The following is a 24,937-nucleotide window of genomic DNA, read 5'->3' as shown; positions in this document are numbered from 1 at the left end:
TAAACCATTTACGAGCTTGCCGATTCACTATTATTTTGCGCGAAACTGCAACGTTGCCATTTGAAATTGATGACGCGATATAAATTGTGAAATTGTGGACCGATTGTTGGAAAAAACAGTAAGAGTTTCCTGAGTTCATCTTCGACATAAGATTCACTGGCATAGTTTAAAATTAGCGTGGTATATTGTACATGGAGTTGGAAGGTGAGGAGGTGTGGGGGTGGCATCGACGGAGAAGATCGAAGCAATCATTTGAAATTCATATCATACCAATGGCAAAATTGATGTTAATGTAGGTTATAAGTATCAGCCCCTCTCTCACTCTCCATTTATCACTGACCAATATCTATTAAAACGCTTGCACCGATGGATATACGAGCTACCATAGCTGACGAAATACTCTTTAAATTGAATTACCGCATATTTTACTACGGCTGCAGAATTGAACGATAATTCATAGCTTTGTCGCTATTACAATAGATGGGTTTGCAACAATGTAGTTGGTACAATTACACGAACCGCTATCGCTAATCGTCAAAGAAATAATTAATTAGCAACATATTAATCACAAACGAGAACCGACGTTTCATAAGGCTCAGACAATAGGACTGCGCGTGACTAATTGTCTCGACTATCGCGATACTTTTTTTAATCACGCGATTTTCTTGCAACTAATTTACTGAAATAGCCGCACACTGCGTCTTTCTTTTTTCCCGCACGACTCATCTCTTTCCCGCATGCACTGGTGGCGGAACGTTCGGGGTATATTCCTGGGACATTCGATAAGGAAGCGAGCTATAGGAGAAAGGCGTAAAATAGGGAAGACGCGGTGTGACGTAGAAAATTAGTTTTGCGATGACCGAGGAAATGCGTCATCGCTCCCTTCTGCCTCTCTCTCTCTCTCCTTCTCGGGGATAAGTCGAGGGAAAATTATGGCAACACCGGCATAAAGCGGGTACACACCGAGCGAACATAATGTCTCCCGGTGCTTTCCTATAATGGAGAATTTATTACCAAAATTAGTAGCGCAGAGATATCGATAATTACGAGTGCGCATCCCACGACAAACACCCTATCCATCCTAACCCCCAAAAGCTGTACCAGACCTATGCAAATGCTGCACCGCTTCGAGATATTTATCTAGCAGAGTATGAAAAGTATCTTAATGAAATCTGCAGTGTTGCAGGGCTCTCCTAAAGCGGATGGACGGACGTACGGAGGACTCTGCCTCGTTCGTTAACGGAGCTTCGATTCCGGCAAACAAACGTCACTGGTTTGCCGAGTTTTTGCATTCGTGGGACGGGAAGACGGTGCGCGGTAGGAATTGAGTAAGAGTGGAAAGAGGGAGGGGGGGGGGGGGGGGGGGGGGTTGGAGAAGGGGGGTAAAGATAATATAGAACGCCAGGATGGCACCCCACTCCAGGGCCAACGGGGAAATTGCAAAGATGGAAGCGAAGCTCAAGTAGGAAGGAAGAATGGGGTTCTGCCCTCGTTAAGGAAATAATCCGCGGCTTAATTAAATACAGCGCAATTAGTTCTACCTTCGAAGAGTGTGCGTGCCTGTAGGTGTGACCGCGAACATACGCTGCGCGCAATTGCAACTAACCGCACACCACCCGATCTCTCTCTCTCTCTCTCTCCTCTCTAGCTCCACGGCCTCCACGCCACGTTCGTCTTGATGAGCACGCGTGCGCGTGAATCCAGCACGTCCCTCGCTCTATACACCACCTTTGTTTATCGATGCTTCCTAATTCTCATCTTCCACGTGAAAACTTCACTGCCACCTCCCATCCCCTTCTTCGTCATTTCAATATTTCATTTTCTCTTTTCAAACTGACGTCTACTGACTCTGTCAATAAATCAATGGGAAACAATGGAGAAAGACACAGTTTAAAAAGTACAGGAGACCATTACTCAACAGCTTCGTAAATTTTGTAATAAATTTACAAAGTTTAATGTATAGTTTTATCGGCTTTCCATCGCTGATCCTGTGACAGGCGACAAGTAGGGATGTGCGTAGATAAAGTCGAGCTGTTTTTACGCAATGGCAAGGTAATTTTTTGCAGCGATTTTTTTCGACCGCGCACGTGCACTCGCTGGTGGACCTTGCCCGCGGATGAGAGGGGATCGAAAGGGAGAGAGTAGATTGACCTTTTAACGCGCGGAACATGCTTATGCCGATCGACTGACCAACGGACGCGAGGGGAGCCAGGTGACGAGAGAGACTAGAAAAAGAGAGCGCAAAAACTTGACCTACGCTGTATATTGGCTGCTATACAACGACCAGCGGATAGTGGAACATAATCGATCCCCCCCCCCCCCCCCCTCCTCCTCACCCTTTCTCTTTGTGGCCTGGCTAATTAACTCCCGGAGCATCGTCGTGCCAACCGTACAAATTGAATCGTGAACCTCCTCCGTACCTTAACCGACGTTAAATAAGTGTCCACCCACCCTTCCCTTTCTTCCAACGAATTAGCACGATTTTCCCAATTCTCTTTTCATCCCTCCACAGACACAGCGAAAGCTTCGTTATCCCCTGCACGAGACGAATAATCGAAACTTTAATACTCCCTGGTAGTTGGGAAGTGGTCCGACCAAACTCGATCGTTTTCCACTTACGAGCCAGTGACGCCGAATTACAATGTCGGTTCTGCAGGACTATAGATAACAGCTTCGTTGATGAAAGGGAGCGAGAGGGGCAGGGAGTGATAATTTCAAATTGGAAAAAAAGAGACAAGCCATAAATAATATTTCCGGGCTCTGTTCTTTTTAGTCCCGTTTTCCGAGCGATGAACAACAAGGGGATGAAACAGAGGGGGCTGTATAGAAAAAAGGGCATACTATAGCCTGATTGGTCAACAAACCGTATCCTAGCGCACGTTACCTTCGCGGTCGACTCGTCACTCGGTCAGGCAAGCGTGAAACGTGCAAGTTTCGCACTGGGCAGCCAACTATCCGCGCCAATACTTTGTCCACGGCGATTAATGTAAGTAGCAAACTGACCGTGAGCGTTTGCGGTGGACAAGGGGGTGTTGGGTGAAATAATGATAAAGGAGAGTGTAAAAAGAGACGAGAGAGAAGAGAGAGAGAGCAGCTGGTAGAATAACAAGAATTTATGGCATCCATAAATTTGCTCGGGCGAGTCGCGCGTCGATTTGGCGGATCGCGATTCTCCGGCGAGTAACCTTTCCACAATACGGAAATATCCATTTCCAAGGCGCGGATCGTAAAAAAGCAGACGCGCTGCTTCATTAATTCCACGGATATCAGGAGCATGATGGCTGGCAGCATTATTAAGCAAGCAGTCGCAACAAACAGCGTAGTAGCTGCATTCTCATGACCGAGTCTGAATAAATTGGGACAGTTTGCGGAGTTACGGCCATTACGGTTGGTGATTAATTTTTTAGCGCGTGGAGGAGACTGAAGGTGGCTGGAGGCGTTAAAACGCTGGAAACCAGCAAATCCACAGTTCCCTGTGGATCTCTCTCGAGCAAAGCTCTCCGCTATATACCACTGCGGTCTTGGTCCCGGCTTACCGAACTATGCAAACGCCATTGGAAACTCGCGGGGCAAACAAAATCCACCCCACGCACACCCATTCCCTACCTACTCCACATTGTCACCGGGTGTTGTGATAAACTGCCCGACGCCCCCGTGCAACTACGCGCAATTATTCGAAGAAGACCGCGAGACCAGAATTTCCGTCGCAAGAGGGCTCTTAGCTGGCACCCCTCCCCCTTTTTGCCGGGCCCCCGAATAGCCCGAAGATACAGGGAAATACTCGACTGACCAAAAACATATCACCGCCAGTCTGGTTATTTTCACCCACTGCCATTCGCAAAGCGAGACTAGCTATACCGTCCGGAAACGATGCCTTCCGGAAAACTCGTCCTTGCGTCCCTGCCAGGATGACCGAAAACCCTCCTAATGACGCTTCTTCCGCAAACAGCTCCCCCAGGACTCGTTTGGAATTGCACCTACCACTATGCTGGGATCACGCCCCTTGCCCGGAAAATGGAAGGATTTCAGGTAAAATTCACGAGTCAGCAGGTCGACCGTGCAAAACTGGAGACGTCCGAGGGATCCAGGGAAATTTTCTTCCCGTCCAGAGTACAGTGTACATAGTATATACTAGGGGGGATATGCTTTGGAAAAAGCCTAGGAATTTTCAAACACACTTTTCGGATGCAGTGTGCTATATATATACTGACGGATAGAGGGTGTTGCAGCTGATCCTTCCGTTTTGGAGAGTCGAGTAGACGAATATACACCGTGACACGCGTAATGTTTCGCAAATATTGGCGAAGAAATCGGCTCCTCTGGCCCACAAACGTTGATCTCGCTTCAGACACCTAAATTGGCTCGATACATCCGACGAACGTGAAGCGAGTACATAACTCAATAAGTACACAAAATTTTCCTCGCCCGTAGCACACCGTCCTCGAATATTTCAGCGGAAATGGCTGGCGTGTACATCAAGAACCGCTCGCTTCTTCCTTCCCGCCTAAGTTTTACCCCTGCCATGGCAGAGAAGAGTGAGACCGATCCTCGAGGTACGCCGACGTCCCAGTGTCGCCTGTCTCGCGCGATCTTCACTACCAACGTATGACCTAGCCCCCCTTACAGCACACATGTACCACTTTTTCGTCACTTCCACGAGCAGTTTTATTGCACGTAACGATTCCATCCAACCCTTCCCCCCCCCCCTCCTCATCCTGTCTTCTAGTTTCCAGCACCACGGTAGAAATCCCCCCAATACCCACCCTCTCTCCATCTCCTTTTACCTCTTTTTACCTGAAAAAAGAGATCGCTCTGAATAAATCTACCCCTCCTCGATACGCCACTGTAATATCTTTTTCCGGGAATTTGCACAGCATCTTAATAATACTGGCGAGTGCCTTGAAAAGAAATACCATTAAAATTTTCAGTTTCGTCAATATAAGAATCTTATTTCGCGCTGATATTGCGGTGGATGCAATTTTGCGCGAGTTGGAGAAAAGCGTTTGTGTAGGTGGCAATATATCTCTGATTCCGCTAATACGTCTGACCTAACAAGTTTCTTGCTGGGGAAACTGTCTGGCCATTCTTCCTATCGTCCTCTCGCCACCCTCAGCCCTCCCCACCCCTCTCCTTCGTCTTCTTCCGCGCGACTCCGCACTGCGTCCCGGCAAACTGCACCCTGTTCCCAGTGGTTCTCAAATCGCAGGAATTTCCTCGATGCTGGGAAAAATGCCACGATCATAAATGGATTATCGTTGATATTGCAATTTTTTTAAGACGATAAAACCGGTCGAGGAAGCTTTAATATATCAATGGTGCTGGGAAAAGCAAGGGCAAACGAGTTGAGACGATAGGGTGGTGTGAAAAATATGGGGTTAATTCGATAGTCGGACGGCGAGGAGCCGGATGAACTGTGGGGAGTTTAGGAGCTCTGGGATATATCGTGGGAGGAAAAGGATGTGAAATGAAAATCACTGTATTCGAAGATCGGCTGCTGGAAAGCTTCCTGAAAGGACTGACGGCCGGCCAGCAGATTTTAATATTTGCAGCCATATCTCAGCAGAGTGAACTTTTGCCCAGAGAAATGGCGAACCGGCTCTCACTTAAAATCACTTTATACGAATCGCGATCACTCTTTCTCCCGTCGTTTCGCGTAGCTTGTCCCACCCCATGCCTCATCCTGGCCGAGCCATAACCCATATCCCATGGAAAATTCGCGAAAATCCATTCGCTGCTCGCTGTCGCCAGCGACTTCTGGAAACGTTCGCATTATTCTTACCAACCCTCTCCCTTATTCCATCCCAATCCCTCCCTCTCACTGTGTGTTCTCTCCTTACATTATCCCCAAGACGTATAGCTACGGGGATAAAATTTTTCACGAAAATGCCCCTTGGCCCTTGTACGTATATATATCCGCTAAAAATCTCAGAGTACCATGTTGAGTGGAAGAAACATCGATGGAGAAACATTCCTACTGGTTATTGGTCGATTAAACTCGTCGATCACTCTTTTCCCCCCCTTTTTATTTTTTTTTATTTTAAGCAAATCAATTTTTTACGAGCTTTTCGTGTTAAGGGAGTCGAGAAGCAGGTGTATGGGGGTTTGATAGATTAAAATGGACAATTGGACGGTAAGGGTGCCTACGTAGGGGGGGGGGGGGTATTTTCGAGAGAGAGAGAGAGAGAGAGAGAGACGCGGGACGCAATAGAAGCGAGGGAAAGGGCGAGGAGGATGAGGAGGAGGAGGCCAGAGAGAACGAGGGATGTATAGAGCATTCGAGTATCCCCCTATCCACTCGGCTACCTCAACGGGTATCTAAAACCCAATAAAGACCCGCAGACACCACTCACGCCCCACAAACTGGCTCACACGACACGGTTAACGAGCTACTAAGGAGTCCAAGGACATCCATTTGGTAGCCGAGAATCAGACCGCTTAGGCTTCAATGTCCCGAGGACTTCTCACATCGATACTCGCCGCAATTTATTTTAAGCTCGGTCAACGCAGACACGTCGCACCTAATTATCCCTTGATTGGGCCGATCGGACTCGATCAACTTGCAGTTGGAGGAATAAAACGAAGGAAGCGACCAACAACTTCTTCTTATTCCTCTCGCTCATCGCTTCGCGCTGTAATATTGTACACTTTGATTCAAACTTTTCTGCAACTTTACGAATAAAACCGATTATCAGCGTCAGTTTCACAAATCATTATCAATAAATATCAGTCTGCTCGCCCGTAGCAATGCACCGTTAGTTTATCATAGTTGTGATAGATGTACCTGAGGTTCTGGGAAAACTTTTCTCTGTTGTATATATATATATATATATATATATATGTATTTGGATATAAGCTGCAGTTGGAGATATTATATCTCTCCTATATATTGGCAGAGTGAAAGTATCGCAGGCTTCCATTATGTTTTCCGCTCTCTTCGAGTCATTTCTCCCCCGTTCCGTAATGATCGCGTCCCTCTTGCGGTAATCGAAGATTAATCCACGAGGCGATATCTGCACGACCGTAATTCAAATCTCTCGTTCCGATAGAGCCGAGCCGATCTTGGAGGCCATTTCGTTTCACGAGGGAAATAGGGAAAAATTCGAGGTGAATGGAAGTAGTGGGGCGAAGGACGGAGAATTACCAAGGATTCCGGGCGTTACCTTCGTTTCCGTGTACCTTGCAATTTCCGGGCCGCGCCATAATTAAAATGTCCGCCACTTTGACTTATCGACTGCTACGTTTCCATCCATATAAGAAAAGAAGAATTCTTTTCAGTAACTTTACAACTATCCTTCCGGAAGTTTTACAACGGCCAAGCGAAAGAGAGTAACAATTTATAGGGTTTTCTCGAAATTTGGAATTTCCGTGAACTCGTGTGCATGGTGGGAGCAAAAGACATTAAATTGATCGGTGGGATTCTTTGGATGTTTTAGATACCACGGATAGATCTTAAATCGGATAGAAGAAAAAGACAGAGTGCTCGGGAGGGAGGGAGAGATGTCGTTTCTTTTCAGGTCTCCGTCCAATCAGCGTGATATGACCTCAGGATGGAATGGAGAGGGAGAGGAGGGGGGGGGGGGGGAGGGGGCGACAAGTCTGGCAAGGAAAGTAGGAGAATCTAGGAAGAAAGACATAGCACGGGACAGATGGGTATCTTTTCCTCGTCGAGTTCCCTTCTCTTCGATTCATCCAACTTTCTTCCTGTCGATGATAGAAAACCACTTTTCTCCTTTCTTTCTCTGTCTCTTAACTGCGAAATCTTTATATCCACTATCATTCCCTTATGGAAGAGAGACCAAAAAATCCTCCACTCTGCCCCCGTCTTTTTCACCGAAAAGGAGCATCACGTAATTGAATTAGGGGCGTTTGCTAAATAAGTCGGAGAGCGGATCTTTGGGAAATACACGAGTATATCAGTGTGGCTTAAGGTTTAGCTGCGAGGAGGGAAAAACACGAGAGGGAGAGCTGGTAGCCGTAAAAATTTAACAAGGGAGAGAAAGAAAGGGACGGGAAAACAAGTTGAAGGTGCATGATAACCTTTGCTGGAGGGTTGAGGGATAAAAGGAAGAGGGATGGAATATGGGAGGAGGTGGAAGATTGCAGGTCTCTCGGATAGATATTCTAATACGAGATGAAGAATGATTCGTGCAACAGAGTGATATTGAAATCCATTGGAATCCAATATTTATTATTAGCTGGTTTGCACGTATCGCTAGACGTTACCGCCTTCTATTTCTTATCGTCCTAGAGATATTACAGGCTTCGGTATTTCTCGTATAATATGCCAGCAGGATTCGTCCCTGGCGCTGCGAGGATTTTGCGCGGCAACCAATACAACTCGGTCCCTCTTTTCACATCCCCCCCCCCCTTTCCCCACACCCACGCTCTTACACCCGACGAGCTTTCGATTCCACACTGGCGCTGCTGCATTTTTAAAAGGCTCGTCAGCTCCTCCTCCGCCCACCCCACTCGCATGTCTGGCTCACTGTTTTTCTGCTTTTCCACTTTCCTACTACCTCCCCCCTCCTCTACCTTCTTCCCGAAGAAAAGCTCTTTACGAAAAAACAAATCTGTGATATATCGTCTCTTCGTGTAATCGGTTCCCGGGCTTGATATTATTTTGGCCGAGCTCGCTAATCCCATTTTTTTCAGCCAGACGCGTACACTCTCGGCGAGTGTCTGTTGCTCCACGGTCAGCCAGACAACCTTCCCAAGGGATTCGTCGCGGTGGAAAACACTGGAGGGGTTTTCAGCGAGGATACTCGAGGGCGCCCCTATGGCGGTGCGATGTCGTTTCAAAGAAAAAAAAGAATAATATAAATAAAGAAAAAGAGAAGCAGAGAGGGGAGTAAAGGAGGGGGAGGGGGGGAGCGATGGTGGTTCTTCCGCAGCTACACCCCCCCCCTCCTCCTCCTGCTCTTCTGCTCCGACACGATTCGTTCTCCCTCTCTCTCTCTCTCTCCTCCCCCACACCCCTGCTTTGTAGGAAAATGCGCACGTTCTCAGAAACGTCCCTTACGTTGCCAGCATACGAAGTGGCATTCGGCAAACATCGCGCGGCTTTTCAACTCGCGGGAAGCAAGGCTCAGGAGGCTTATTCAAAATCGTGCGGAGCTGCAAGGCGAGACGCTCTGTACTATAGCTCCTTTTTTCTCTCAACCTCCCGTCTCTTCTCCCCCCCCCCCCCCCCCCCTCTTCCCTTCCAACCTACCCTACATATGTAAAACGTAACGCGAGACCGCAACGACCCGATTAACTGGCCCTAAGAATAAGATCTCTCCTGCAAATTCTCCTCTCTCCCTCTCTCTATATACATTTTTTATTCCAATGGAACGCGCAGAAAAAAAACCCTCGCGTTCCTTCCACTGCATGGCCTTATTTTTCCCAGGCTGCAGCACTCTAGCGCGTAAATTCGGATCTTTTAAGATCGCGCGACTATCGAGCCGTGGACCGGCGACGGCGGCGTCTCGTTTGAATTTTAAAACGATAGTGGAAAGCCGTGTAGCTCGCGCGAACCGTGAATTTAACTTTCCGGCGGGGCGCGCGAATTAATTCACGACCCTCCGTAACAAACCGTCCGCCATCGGCCTTGAGCCGGGCTGAAAAAAGTTCGGGGCGCAGCTTTTCTCTTTTTTTTATTCGAATCGAGGAATCGTGGAGCGAGGTCGAGCCGGGGGCTGATCGATCACTGCTGCAATCCAGCTTACGCGAGGAGCGACAATCGTTCGCGCGGAAAAGAAGGGAGAACAGGCTGCAGTGGTGCCTGACAAGAAGTATGAAAGATGGGGAGGGAGGGAGGAGGGGGTGTGAAATTTGAAAATAAAATTTGACACTCTTATTGAAATCCGGAGAGGTCCGTTGTTGACTTCTGGCTGCCACCGCGAGCGTAATCCTTCAGCAGACCGAGTCTCCCGGGCTTAATCGGTCCGACGAATGATGGATCTTAACGCGACGCACACCGTCTTCCTCGCACTACCACGGACGCACACCTATTTACACCGAGGCGAGCCTCGCCGATGTAATCCATTAGTGTATATCATTTTCTCTCGGCTTGCCAGCTCGTTCCTCGTACAACCGTCTCACGAAAACGCGAAATCTATCACCCCGGTTACGGCAAATTGTGCGCAACTTACGGAATCCGTCAATTTAATTGCAAAACAGTCAGAAATCACGGCGATAAAAATAAACGCGAGGAATTTCGTTAGCCGGCTGTACGAGATAGTCGTTGCTGAAATTGGGACTGATCGTTTCAAAGCGTATATATACTACATATGTATATATATATATATACATATACATATATGTATATAATAACGCTGGTAATAACAATTGCCGTTGATAATCCAATCGGCAGTGATAAGCGCTAATGGGTTCCTGTCCGTGGCATGGAACATTTATATTATTTAACTTTGACATCGTCGCTGGCTCTCATAATTAGAAAAGCATTATCATTAACCCATCGTCACTCGTAATTACATCTCGGCGAGTAGCGAGGGTGGACGAGGAAAAAGTTAGCTGGGAAAGTTGACGAGGGGAGGGAGTGCAAGTTAGGATATATATACCAACGGTTTAAGCCTGGGGGATTGATAGAGAGTAAATCACGCGAATGAACATCGTAGTTTCGAGTTCAACCTCGTGACCCAGTCCTGTCCCTTGCTGCCAGCTTTCGCAGTTTCGCTTTTTCTCCCCGTCTCCCCCCTCCTCTGCAGATCGATTTCACTTTGCTCGAATTCGGCGTAGACCCCGAAAATCGGCCAACTTTTCCAACTTTATTCACCAAGAGGCTACATCATCCGAGCGCAAAAGAAAATAACCTCCGTGTGTTTTGGGGAAAAAAGTGTGTAATTTTTAGGAGACTGACCGTGGAAGGGGTAGGAAGGTCGTTCCTGGAAATAATAATGTACACACACACACACACACATATATATATATATATATATAGACTGGAGTAGGAATTTTTTTAACCAGGTCAATGCAGACTGAAAATTAAATTTGAGCAAAATCCTGTATATATACACGTTGTTTGATTAGACGGCGGATGTTAAGGGGATGTAGCAACGGTAATTGCAGGAAATGGATTTGGCCGCTTGTTACGATGGGCGAGGTGGGTAACCAACAGCCCAACAACAGTGATATTCCCTATATCCCGATAATAATTTAACCATTGTGCTACTTGAAATACGTGTCTCCCCCTTCTCGGGTCGTAGGGGAGAAGTACAGCGAGCATCCTCCCCTATATCGAGATACGCAACAATAAGGCTCAGATCCGATTTAAAGATAATCGCACGCACCCCCCGCATGATCCGTTTGCGTCTAGAAATTCAGCAGCCAGAGGGTGGTATCCCGTTAGAAAAACTCCACGAGAACCACAGAGTTTTAATTCTCTGAAAATTGGTGTAGTCATTGAAATTTTAGAAATAATCATAACGTGGACGATTTAACGTGTACATACGAGTGGCTCGTGTTGGCGGGGTCAACCTTCGCAAAAAATATGTATATACATAAAAGGAACAAAGGGACGGAAAGAAAGAATAGGAAAAAAGATGAGAAGCTAAAGCGGGTCGGAAAGATAAATAATCCTTTGCAAAAATGTAGCGATATCGTTTCAGGGAGCCGAGGGCGGATAATAAGCAAATTTTCGTGACATGCAATATCGTTTGCGAATGCCCTCTCGGTGCACGATCAGTCCGCGGGGGGATTCCGAGGGGTGGAAAAGGGTAGAGCTTTTCCGATAACCGGTGTACCAATCTGCGTATGGTGTACTTAAAGCTCCAAAGGTCTCCGGGTCACTTCTGAATACAATTTCATGCCGTTTTCCCGGATCAATTCCAACGCTACCTTCGATATGCTCGTTGGCCTCTTGTTACATCGCAAATACACCGCCAGCCTCTGCCACACTACGGCTCGCTCCTGTTTACCTTGAAAACGCGAGGGAAAAAAATTGCAGCTTTTCACGGCGTGGTTGACGATTGAAATTCAAGGAGAGGACACGCAAGGGGCAAATCGTTCGAAACTGTTTGGTTACGCATTCCTTTACCATGAAAAACGTTCCTTGAAATCCTCGCATGGCCACGAGCCTCGTAATCTCATGTATATATATATATATATATATATATAAGTATCCGTCTTGCATTAATTAGTTTTAAGAGGACCCCTCTTCCGCTCCTTCAAGGCACAGGTATACTAATAAGAGCCTGGCGATATCAGCAAGAACCAGTTGAATAACTTGGCTGATTACAAGCAATATTTTGTGAAAGGCTAAAGTACATCGTTAGAGAGAGGCAGCTGGCGCATGTTGATATATTATATATGTAAACGAAGTACGCGAATGTACATCATGTCCGAGCAAGCTACAGCCAACTCACTGACACATGCAAAGCCAAGCTCGCGTAGTTAAACGTTTGAGCGTGCGTACGAGGTAAGCTCGTCTGCTTCTCCTTGTACTTGTGTGTTTGCATCTCTCTGTGTTGGTTCGAGAGCACAGAGTTTCCCTTGGTATAGCTAGAGAGAGATAGAGGGACGCGGGGGGGGGGGGGGGTGGATCACTACCACACTTCACACCAGACGCACATAGGTACATTGCAGCTGGTTCTCCGCTCATGTTCACTCGAATGCGGTCTTCACCGCTATCTCTTGGCATTCTTCCTGAAATTCCCAACGCGCATGCGCGCCTCTCCCTATTATCATAACTAGACGCATTGCTGCTTATGTATATAAATCAGCTTCTTACCCTCCCCCATGTGGAAAACCCTCAGCACTCTCTCCCCTCCCGCGGACACCACCAATATCAATCGATCAGCAGCAATTTCCTCTTGAAAAATGTATCGGCCAGCTGCGATTTCCAAGGGAAAAGCCTCCTTCGATAATTCGTTTATGCGGCTAATGGACCGAACTCCCTCCTCCCCCATTTCCAGCCGAAATGTGGAATACACGCGGTAAATGTACCTTAAATAATCATAACGATCGTTTGTCAGGGCTTATCGTCGAAAATTGCAGAGATCCAGCGTGATAAATCGAGGAGGGAATAAAAAAATTGTGCAGCGGAACTTTAGCGAAACGCTGTGATACGGTTTTAATCCGCGTCCTTTTGTCGCAAATTTCGGCTTTCGGAGGAAAAGCTCGAAACCGCCGGCGAGTCTCGCGGGAGAATCGGAAGCTCGCCGAGTTGCGTTAATTCCCGATCGCTGGAGACTAGTTGGAAATCCATTTTGGGGATCGACGAATAATTCCAGCGCGCTGTCATTGTTTCCAGACGAGACGAGCGAGTGTCTCTGTTTGTGACTGCTTATAGTGCGTTTATGTAAATTGGAGGGAGGGGGGGGGGGGGGGGGGAGAGGTAAAGAAAGCTATGAATCTCTATGATTAACTATGGGTGCGTTCCGAGTCACGCATATGCGCCGCAGTAAGCACTTAAATTCTATAATAAATGTGACATAAACTGTACATTCTATGCGCTTCATGCGTAATTTGGAATGCACCCTATATATACATATACCGTACGTGCAGTATAATAAAGTTTGTACAAGTTTTGATTCGCCATTGAGAAAGGAGCGGGAAAAGCGTGGAGGATCGGAGACTTGGCTGCGTTAATTGTGATGAGCCAGGGGCGCAGGATTGGGTCTTGATTCGACGATCCAGCCACTTCTCGAAACGCGACAGATCCAATTATGTGCGACGAATAGCGGTTATTCGATTATTTAAGTCCGTCCCGTGGAACACGCGTGTCCGTGTCCCGCTACAATTTCCGTTTGGCGTAACGAGGAAAATAAGAGGGGAAACGTTTTAAAGCGGATGCTTTCTTAAGAGCAGCGGAGCAAATGGCAACCGCGTCGTCGCGGAGCGTTAAAATTTTACGCGCAATTTTCCACAACTCAATAATTCATCGAGAAACTGTTATAGTATATAATATAATAAGCGAGCTGTAGAGATATATATGCGCATGCTCCTGGCAAGCCGCGCATCGGCCACGCTGAATCGGTAAATTTTAATCAATGTTATGTACAATTTATAAATTTAATTAATGTCATTACGACCGAGGCATAAATTTGAAAGGAAAATTTGCCAGAGTTGCGGCGTATTGGTCGCTATATATATATATATATATATATATATATACTATGTACGGCCGATTGAATTGGTGCGCGGTGAGTTTGTTCGGGGGTGAAAAAAGTATGGTCTCCGCGCGATTATATTGGGTCGCAGCGATTATCGGGGAGATGACGAGGATATGGAAGGATTTGGTCGCTGGTGGAGAACGCGCGGGAGGACTTGGGAGTGAAAAACGAGGAAGAGTGGAAGATAGGAAAGATCGGAGGGCTGGTCGTGCACGGATTGATTGGCAGGCTGACGGGCATCGGCCACGATAAACGATGCTTTATTTTCGATGGCACGCTCGATTATGGATTGAAAAGCTGCTATAAATCCTCGTGAATACTTTACACGTTCGGGCCAACGCGGTAGAAATTTCATCGCGTTGCCGGCGCATCGCGCAAGTGGGTTGGTAGGTGTGGAGGGGGGAGGGGGCAAGGGTTGCAGGCCCAAAGGGGGTGAGAGAGTTGGCAGAGGCTGCCAGGGCTTGGCAGGGGGATGATATTGAATTTGGCGAAACGCGGAGCGCTTGATTAAGTGCCTTCGTCGGAAACGGCGCGAATCATACCGACCATGCTAACGCCATCATTCTCGATTTGCCAGCGATTTCCAGTCATTTCCCGGAATTTCCCCAGTGCACGTATCCCCGCTAAGCGCGTTTTCCCCTCTCCCGTACACATCAGCCTATATCACATATAATTTTTCCCTTTCTTCCTGCTTCATTTTTACCATTTTTTTTTGCTCGTTGCCTCTCATCCGGAGTAGGTACAAGGCTGGTGGCGCACATTTCCGGTTTACATGGAAACAAGCTCGGGTAAAAATGCTTGTTCATTATTGCACGACGAGGCCTTTGATGGCGCCAGTATTTTTTTTTTTTTTTTTTTTTTATTTTTTCGTACGCGTCGTAAACGTCAGCGACAGCGTCAAATGCGCATAGCTGCAAACAGCCCTCGCACACGGCCCTATAAGATTCTGCACAACGTTCAAAATATTTACCGAAAATTGGAAAAGGGATTTTTCCAATATTACCGACGGTATCGGCTATTTCGCTGCGAGAGAACTTAATACGAACGGTCCGTAAAACTAATCGGGATATTAATTTTGAAAAATTCGCCTGAGAAAAATGAATAAATTGAGGATGGTGGATAGTGGGTGGTATACGGCCTCGTTGATGAAGCGACGGATACGTTCGACGTATGCGTTCAAACTGATGCAAAATAACGAAAAAGCACGAGATATATACCGCGCGGTTTTTTCGACTCCGCTCCGATTTCGCGAGAACGAATATTCCGCGAAAAAATATTACCGAGCTTAATCCGCCAACGGTCGTAGCTACATGCGCGTTTCTCTACCTCCCCCCGGCCTCTTCTCTACTCCTCCACACAATAATGCTCCCTCCTATACATATATATATATATATATACCCAGCTAGTGTATCGCATATAACGCTCGGTTATGCGAAATCGCGTCCAAAATACCCAGATCCATCGCGAGGAAAATTATTGTCACTGCGAGGAGAGACGAGGGAAAAAGAAGAAATATTCCTGGCTGGATTTTTAAAGCCTAGGAGAAATGTTATACTACTACATTAGCTTGTTATACTATCGAGAAACGATTTGTTTAATGCATAATTGCCCGTTATGTTACAGTTCCGCCGGAGCAACCGACCATTCTGGACGCATGGGATGGTCGTATATTAAACGGAACAGCGGGACCCTACGAGGAGAGAGACAGCCCACAGCTCACGTGCAGAGTAACAGGCGGTAAGTTTGAAACATTTCTCTATCTATATACACTTGGAATGCAAGCGAAAATCTCCATTATTAAAATCGTTCGTGCAAGAGATAATATTTGTTTAGTTCGGTTTGGGAATCGAACCATTATCGAAGACATTTGAAAAATTCCTCACGTACAGCGAGTACTACACTCGAATCTATCGCGAAAAGCACCATCTCTTCGAGGATCGTTCTCCACGCTGTGTGAAAAGTAAAAATACTTGAGTGGAGTAACCGTTATTATAGGATGGCAGCTGTAGTGGTGGCACACACACCGGGTATAATCAATATGCGTATACGTATTATATATATATATACATATAGGGCTAGAGAGTAAAAGGAAAGTTTTTTTCCTGCTGCTATTCTGCTTGGCAAATCGCGAGAAGTCTGGCAGAGAGAAAATCGTTGAAAAGTTGGATCGTAGCGAAACGGGGGGCAAGGGTCGCAAGGGGTACAAAGGATGGCAAAAACTATCGGTGGCATCAGTGGTGTCGCCAGTTATTAGATCAGGCAAGTTTTTATCGGCGAGCAAGGCTAAGTGAAAAGTTCCACGTTCAATCAGACGGTAAACGCGATTTCGTGGGGATGTAGGAGGGAGGGGGTGGAACTTGGAGGGGCGAGGGTGGAAGGTGTAAAGGGATGGGAAGATCGGGATGGCAATAGACAGGCAAAGGCTGCCAGGAAGGGGAGGGGTAGAGATGGAAGGGAAGAAGTATGAGGAACGACCATCGCTATTTACTTTGGCAACTGGATCTAAATTTCTGTTTATAAGTGTAGCAACTTCTCTCGGGCCGCCTTAAAAGATTATTTCCACCCTCTCTTAGTCCCCCACTCCCCCTCGAGTCTCGTGGCTGCAGTCCGTCTTCTCTCTCTCTCTCTCTCTCTCTCTCTCTCTCTCTCTCTCTCTCGCTCTCGCTCTCCTACCCAATAGCTCCTCGACCAAAAAGGGTGAGACGACCTCCTTCCATCCTGATTAAGCGTCCTCAAAGTGATATTTTGACAACGAAACGATCCAGGGCTTCACCGTTTCAGAGCCCCTAAATGAAAACGAAGTGCGCCAACGAAATCCGGCTTTCGTAATAACATTTATTTTCCGCGTAATCTTTCGCACGCAAATGTAAGTTCACCGCAGTTATGAAAACTTTTACAATTCATGAAGCGCGAATTTCATTCTACATTTCACGAATACATGCATATTCAAAGCTCCGGCACTACAGTTCTTGTTGGTTTTAAAAAGAAATTTGGTATACGTGTCACTCCGGAATTATAAACGTAAAGTCCCGAGCGCTGCCGACTCTTTTTTAGATTACTCTTCCTTCCTCCTCTTCCATCTTCGTTTGCATAACATTCTCCTATCCTCCTCGTTTTAGCAAACCATATACCCTCCTTGGACTCACCAGTGTGCACATACTTGCGCTGCGTTAACCGTGCAATTTTCATCCTTCCAACCTCTAAAAGAATCTCCTGCCTGCTATACCTGCCAAGGATAACATTCGACCGTTTAGAAATATATTTGCACTGTCAATAGATGTTCCATTCGTCGACAAAGATTATTTGCCGTTTTCCAGCGTCTTTCAAAGCACGCCGACTGTCCACTGTGATACTTGGGAGACCGTTTTGTCTCGCCGAAGAATACACCTTCCTTCCGGCGCCTGATTAAACGTCCCTGAAGGGACATTCGCACGAGGAAACAAGCTTAGGCTTTTAGTTATACCCTATATATATATATATATATATATCGTTGACCCAAATTCAGCCTGAAACCTGTACATACGTATGCACGTGAATTTCTCCACAACACATATTTATTACTTATATACATACACTGCAATCAACGCTGGATATTGCCACACGAAAAATCCGCCGCCTCTGCACTGTAATGTTTGACTTTAGCTTTTTATCTTCGACACATCGATATAGGAATGGGATAAAAGGAAAAAGAGTTCTGATGGAACAGTCCGGATGAATATATCGAAATTCGAAGCCGCGACGATATTATCGTATGCAGATTCTCCGGGAATTGCATCGGTGAGGCGAGTATCGATCACGCACGCATCGCGCCCTGTAAATTGAATATCGAGAAGATCGGCTTATCCTTAACGATACGAGTCAACTGTGGCCCGATTCGCAAACCGAAATCCTACGCTAGTCCATTTCCGCGAGATCGTAAATCACTCGGGGATTTCGGTGATTAATAATCGTTTCCACTTTTCCCTGATGCTTCTTCTTCTTCTTCTTCTTCTTCTTCGTGTACATGAAATACCTCCAGCCACGACCCTCTCCCACCTCCATCCCGGCTCGACCTGGACAATGCAAGGTCCGAGACACGCGATGCCTCCCCACCGTCCTTTCTTTTTTCGCTACACGTGGTCCCGCGCGCCGATTAGCAATTCAATTCCTATATGCGAAATTACATGCGAATATACGCGCCGATTAAATGTTAATGGCCAAGCCGTACCTTTCGACCCTCCATCCGCCGAGAAACAGTTTGCCCGAACGGTATCCCATATATATACATGGTATACCGGTCTCGTGATTTATGCCTCAAAGCTCTCACCGAAAACTCGCCCGAGCCGAAGGAAAATCCGCCATGATTGATTTTGTTCCCACTCATCGACGGGAGCTGCTCCGTTTCAATTATTTTCTCGTCCCGCCAGAGTCCGTCCCATTTAAGAATGTCACCGTCAGCTACCGAACCGCTTCCTCGCTCGTCGAACCGATTAAAATTGCTTGAATAAATAATAGCCTTGTGCCAACGCGTCGTTCGTTCCTTTTCACTTAAATGGCAAAATACATTACAGGTGTGGAGTGTTTCGTACACAGGGAGGGCAAAACCGGACGTGTATACAGGGTGCGTCAAGTAGGTGGTAGGATGAATAGAATACGTGGGATCTACAGCTGTGATCTTCCTTCCGATTCCCACGCGGTATCTTGCGGCCAGTCAATGAAGAGGGTCGAACTGGTAACTAATAAAAAAAACTGTGTTACAAATAGAACGAAACAATAATAGAAAAAGAGCTGTGTTGTCAGTGGTGTGTGACACACGATAGACACGAAGCAAAGTCCCTCATCGTTACCCACTCGACTCGGAGGGAATAAATATCGACCCGATCGTTGGAATCGAACAAGACGGGGCCAAAGCCACGTGTAGTTATACTTCCAGCACTCGATCGCTCTATTATACGCGATTTACAGTTAAGCCTAAGTCTCTCCACCCCCCCCCCCCCCACCCCCTCTATCTACTCGGCGAGAATCCACGTTATCTATAATTTATGGCAATAGCGGCGAGAAAATTTTACGACTTGGTCCGCGGTGGCAGAATTTATTGCCAATTACTTGACTTCGTGCCCGGAAAAGAATCGAGGACCCTCCCAGTAGCGATGTATACGCACGTTAAGAGAAGTCTTCCCAGTCTTTCTCTATCACGCCTCCGCTGTGTGAATCGCGCGAGGCAAAACTCGAATCTACTCTCTCCTTGATAAATTTCACCACTATCCTTGCCTCGCTCCTTATTCGAAACCATCGAAAATCGAACTCGGGAAATTTAGAACCGTCGCCGACGCCTCTAATGAAGTCAAAACGAAGAGACGATTCCAGTAGATTCGCGTGGAACATTGATAAGCTTTTCCAATAATACGCCATCTTGAGAAACGACGGCTCGCGGATCCTGTCTCCTGGATGGAATAAAGTCGAGTGAGTGATATGAGAGATTCTCTTCACGAGGGCCAAATTACTCCGGGTCGAGCAGAAATAATCGGAAATATCGTCGTGACGCGTTTAGATGGATTCATATCTATATATCTGTCGAGAGTAAGGGGGGGGGGGGGGAGAAAGAGAAAGAGAATCGAGGAAGGACAAGGGGAAAGAATTAATTTCATTCCGACGAACTTGTTTCGCGACTCAGTGACTGGTGGATAGCTTTTGGTCCGATCGATAACGCGAAAAGTATCATACCGGGCTTTTATTTCCACTTGAAACACACGCCTGTCGAAAATACCTATACAAAACGCCCAGGGATACTATGATCCCTATGGAGAACAATTCTCGAACGTATCCTATAGATATCTCTCTACGTACATTCAGAACCACGATGCTTTATTTCCCAACTATACGAACGAATGAATTAATGCAATTGAATTATGTCCAGTATTTATTGGGAAATATAAGCTGGAAAATTTATGTAACGAATAATGCAGAAAAGGCGTTACCAAAATGCAATACATTATCTCGTATTCGAAACGGCCGAAATTATTTTATTCAATGGGGGAAACGAATGAATTTTCCACAAAAGGCACGTAGTAAATACGCTGGCCAATCGCATACACGCCTAATGCGCCAATTAAAAAATCGTAGAGTCCGCCAATTTGCACGCTCGACCCGATATATACAATCCGGCCACGCATTCATTACATCAGATATAGCTGTAAAATTTATTCCCCGACCAGAGCAGTACTTGTATACATATAGGCAGAGTGCTTTCTTTATTTTTCACTTTTCAGCAAATAATTACATTGGCGTTTTTCGTTAAACCACGAGAAACCGTGGAGCACTTTCCCTATTTCCCTCAGGAGCGAAAGCGTACAATGTCACGAGTCTCATCCAGCACCGGGTGCTATGCATGTACCGCCTATTTATTTTTCAATCTTCCACCTTCGCGACGAAATGAAACATTAAAATATATATATACATGCATATATATAGAGTACAACTTATATATACTATGTACAGCAGCAGCGCGATAGAAATCCAGTAGTAAATGAAATTCAGTGATCAGCCGCAAAGAAGCTTCCCCTCCGGGTGTTATCGATTCCCAAGATCGGAAGATTTTCTCCGGAGGAGGACGAAAGAAGACTTGCGGGAATCATTATTTTCGAATAGCAATACTGCGAGTAGAGGGGGTGGGGAATGAGGCAGACTTTGGCGAGCTAACGAATCGAAAAAGCCGGTTAGCTTTGAGAACTGGCAGAGACAAGATCTCGAGATCTCGGCTGTAAATCTGGGGGAGGTTGAGCTATCGGCGAAGAAGAGGACGATCCTCATCCCTATCCTGCAAGTGCGAGTGAATTCAACATAGGATACGCTTTGCAATGGGACGAAAGGGTCTTGATCCTCCGAAGCTGCTGCGGCGCGTCGTCCAGTATTTGCCTAAAACGTACTGCGAGGAGGATGAAACTTGTTAGATGAGGTCGGCCAGCTGCGGACCGGTCTTAATCCTGGAAGATATCGCCCGGTATCCGCGGATTAAAATCCGCACTTTAGTGCCAGAGCGCGAGGAGATAATGGCCAGCATCGTCGTTTCAAGGGATAGTCGCTGCTGGGAGTTTCCACCGGAGTCCAGTAGTTAGAGTCAACGCCGGTCCCGCCCGACCCTCCCTCGACCGCACCACGTCTCTGAGCACTCACGCAAACCAGGCGGGCCAGCTTACAAATTAAGCACTACCGCGCGATCCGTTCAGCAACACACTCGGTTAACCTATGACCTCTCCTTAACCCGTCTAAATCCTCCGAGCTCCTCTCGCCTGCTCGATGCTACATTTTTATCACTGTGTATTATACTCCCCCACGCGCGGTGATCCTTTTTCAATTATGCTCCTCCCCCTCCCCCCTCCGATCGAGACTCCGCGCAAAGGAAGAAATTCGAGAGTCGGGCACGTGCTTCGAGTGCAATCGCGATCAGCCAGCATCTCCAATCGCAACGATATGGCCTTAATTCGAGTCGCGATACGTCTCGCTCCACTTGCTCCCCCTCAGGACGCTTTCATTCCGGATCAGTCGACAATTTTAAGTGTCAGACCCGGACTCGGAGTCTCGCTGTGATTAAATTGCGATTCGGAAGCCGCCGTCACCCTGAATAACAATGAACGAAGGAGGTAGAGGAGCAGGACAGGAGCAGCTATACATATATATATATATATATATATATATGGTTTAGGCAGTTGTCGCGCGCGCGCGCGAAATATTCCCCGACATTGTCGCCAGTATTTAGGCGCATTCCCATGAAATTCCCGGAATTCTCTCGTCTTAGAATCGTCCCGGTGTAAGTTTTGCCGCATCCAGACCGCACCACCTGAAATTATTCGACTTCGCGCTCGTTCGTATAATTTCTATATTCGAGCCAGTGCCACACGGACGCACAAACGTGTACGCTTGCACATAGATCCATATATTTATCTTGGAAATGTTCTTGCATTTCTGAACGGGATCCAAATGGATTTTTTAATCCCACGCGTGTTTCGCTCTCTATCGGATCTCCTAACGAAAGTGTCCTCCAACGAAACTCGACGCGCGATTAATTGCCACCACTACCACTACTCATATTTATCCGGAGAGAACCGGCCTCTATAACTTTCAGTTATCTGGCTTACCAGGCCGGGCTCGTACTACTGCACCGGGGAGACGCGAATATATACGTAAATATATATTATTCCAATATAAAATGATAACGAAGCCTGTGGTGCGTTGGATTAAATATAGCGACAATATAATACGAGCGCGATATTTTCATGAACGATAATTAAGAAATATAATCGTAGTATGTTTTACGATGGAAAAACTTCGATGGCGCAATGAATAATAAAAATTTCTATTTTCTCTCTACATACCGTGCATATATGTGTGTATATATAGTTACGTATTCGTCGAGTGATATGCGTCAACCTGTGACCATAAGTTTCAGTTACCTTCGGAGTTTGCGTGTGTGCGTTTTCAGGAGAACGATAGTTTTTGTAAGTTGAGAGCCTTGAGGTATCGGCTAATTTAAAAGTTGCCGGAAACTCATCTACCGTTTAGTATAGCCTACAACATCGCCGGAGCTTATGTACCGTCTGAAGTCTAAACGACTGGCGCGAACCTTTTCCCCAGTCCTAAATCCACTTCTTCTTAGGTCCTCCGGCGCGCCACTTCGCTCAACAAAAAGAAGAGAATCAGCAGCGTTTTTACTTCCTCCTCTCCCTCCACCTCCCCCCACCTTCCACTCTCACCTCCGCGCATCGCTCCAACGAACCTTCGCACTTACTGCAGCCATTAGAGCGCGTTTGCTTCAGGCCCGATTTCCCCCGCGCGTGCCGGAGAGAAATTGGAAAGAACTCGTTGATCCCTGGGTTAAAGTGACGCCAGTTTTATGCATTTCCGTGTCGGTAATTTTCGCATAAAATCTCTGAGCACCGGGATTTCGCCATAAGAAACGCGAAGGAGCACGCCGTAATCCTGATCTACTGTAGATTGCTATACATGATACGCCTTTGTTCTTGTTACAGGGAAGCCCGAGCCGACGGTCAGGTGGCTCATAAACGGCCAGGTGAGGGACGAGGAGATCGAGAAGAATGCTGGAGACGTCATAGAGAATAAGTGAGTATATTAGCTATTAATATAATCCCCCCCCCCCCCCCCCCCCGCCCACTACCACCTCCATCTTGCTAGATACCAACCCAATTCACCCCTAAGTTATTTCTTCACTCTTCTAACTATAATATATAGTATCGAAGCACCAATCTTGAAAATCTCTTCTGCAGGTTAACGCTAGAGCACATTAGCAGAGCCGATCTCGGGTCTAATTTAACATGCCAGGCACGAAACACGGATTTGATCGATCCGAAAGAGACGTCCATTACGCTGGACCTTAATCGTGAGTAAAAATATTAGTATTTTTTCCGAATATCTTGGGAGTAAGATTTACGATGGTAATCATAAAACGTTGAGAGGTCGTAAAAATTCTTTTCCCATTCGTTTTCGTGGATGAAGGGTAGAAAGTTTTGGAAGAAAAAAGAGAGAGTGAATAAAAAAATAAACAAGGGAGAGAGAGAGAGAGAGAGAGGGAGAAAGGGAGAAGGAAGAAAACGGGCGCTTAAAAACATCGGGGAGAAAGGGATATAGAAAATCTTATCGGGCGTCTTACAAATCAGGCCTACCACGCCTATCTTGACTCCCATTAGCGATAAAATCTACGAGACACTAAAAGTAGGCCAACATCCTTTGCTCCCTCGGCTTTAAAGAAAGACAAGGCAAGATAAGACGAGAAATATATATTAAATCCGACCTCGACTCCTTCAACCCCCCTCTCCCCTTTCCCTTACCCACTCATCCCCTGCTTCCACAGGAGGGTCGATCCTGAAAAGCACGCCATCCCCCGAGCTTTAAAAATTAGAATTCTTCGTTAACCCTTAACACGGAAGAAAAAGGAGGACTGGCTCTTCAAAATGGCCCGGGATTTTTTTCGAGAGCATTACTCCGCTTTCTTCATGCTTGGCTCCTTGATTAAAACAGCCCCATAATGCTTAATCCTATCGGTGATCACCCTCTTATACTACAGTGTCGGAACAAATTGTAAGTGCTTAAAACGTCGAGGATTTAGCTGTGTGCATATTCCTTTCTTACAGGAAATATTGAAGAGAAGAGAGAGGACGTGTTTCCTCCTTGTACCAATATAATGTTATTGCACCGAAAGCTATATATGATGACGTCAGTGGAGAATTTTGATTCTCGTGGTAGAGGCGAGAATTAGCGATGACTCACGCAGTTTTTCTAATTTCACAGTGAAGCCTTTGACGGTGACGATAAGAAGACCTCGCGGTTACAGCAACGAATCCTTATTGGCCGGGAACCATTACGACGTGGAATGCGAGACAACTGGTTCAAGGCCGCCGGCGGTAATAACGTGGTACAAGGGACGAAAGGAGCTGATAAAACACGTCAAGGTAAGAGAAAGAAATAATGACAGCAGGATCTTCGATCTTCCACGAGTCCTTTGTCCCTCAGGAGTCCTCAGTGATACCCATGTACCTTTGTGTCTAGCACAAAAGCCGCTTTTCTACCCCAATCTATCCTTATTCACCCCTCCCTTTTCTCCACTTGTACCAAAACAAGAAGTCCACCACCACCCTCTGCAGGAACACCCATATATATACAGTTGTACGATTAATTCGTTCAAAGTTTCGGTCCAACTGCGTACGCGTAAAGACTATACTCACATATATATATATATATATATATATAGATATAATTATCCAAAGTCAATGGTCCCGCGCAAACTATAGCATGAATTATATAACAACACACTTTAATAAGGCACAAACAGC

General features: G+C 46.4%; 1 protein-coding gene across 3 annotated transcripts in view; it reads left to right on the top strand.

Annotated features, from left to right (window-relative positions):
• LOC136776233 (neural cell adhesion molecule 2-like) overlaps positions 1-24,937 on the top strand; it is a 204,336-nt gene that overhangs the window by 141,345 nt on the left and 38,054 nt on the right. For all 3 annotated transcript variants that reach the window (XM_066731627.1, XM_066731635.1, XM_066731618.1), the window contains 4 exons: positions 15,738-15,851; positions 23,120-23,210; positions 23,375-23,487; positions 24,396-24,556. In XM_066731627.1, coding sequence (XP_066587724.1) covers positions 15,738-15,851; positions 23,120-23,210; positions 23,375-23,487; positions 24,396-24,556 — 479 coding nt within the window. The remainder of the gene's footprint in view (positions 1-15,737; positions 15,852-23,119; positions 23,211-23,374; positions 23,488-24,395; positions 24,557-24,937) is intronic.

Source organism: Prorops nasuta, unplaced genomic scaffold, assembly GCF_024137725.1.
Source record: "Prorops nasuta isolate Cenicafe-Biocafe unplaced genomic scaffold, Cenicafe_Pnas_1.2 PNAS00002, whole genome shotgun sequence".
NCBI classification, from domain to species: Eukaryota; Metazoa; Arthropoda; class Insecta; order Hymenoptera; family Bethylidae; genus Prorops; species Prorops nasuta.
The sequence above is the reverse complement of the archived record's forward strand: the minus strand, read 5'-3'. Positions and strand labels throughout refer to the sequence as shown.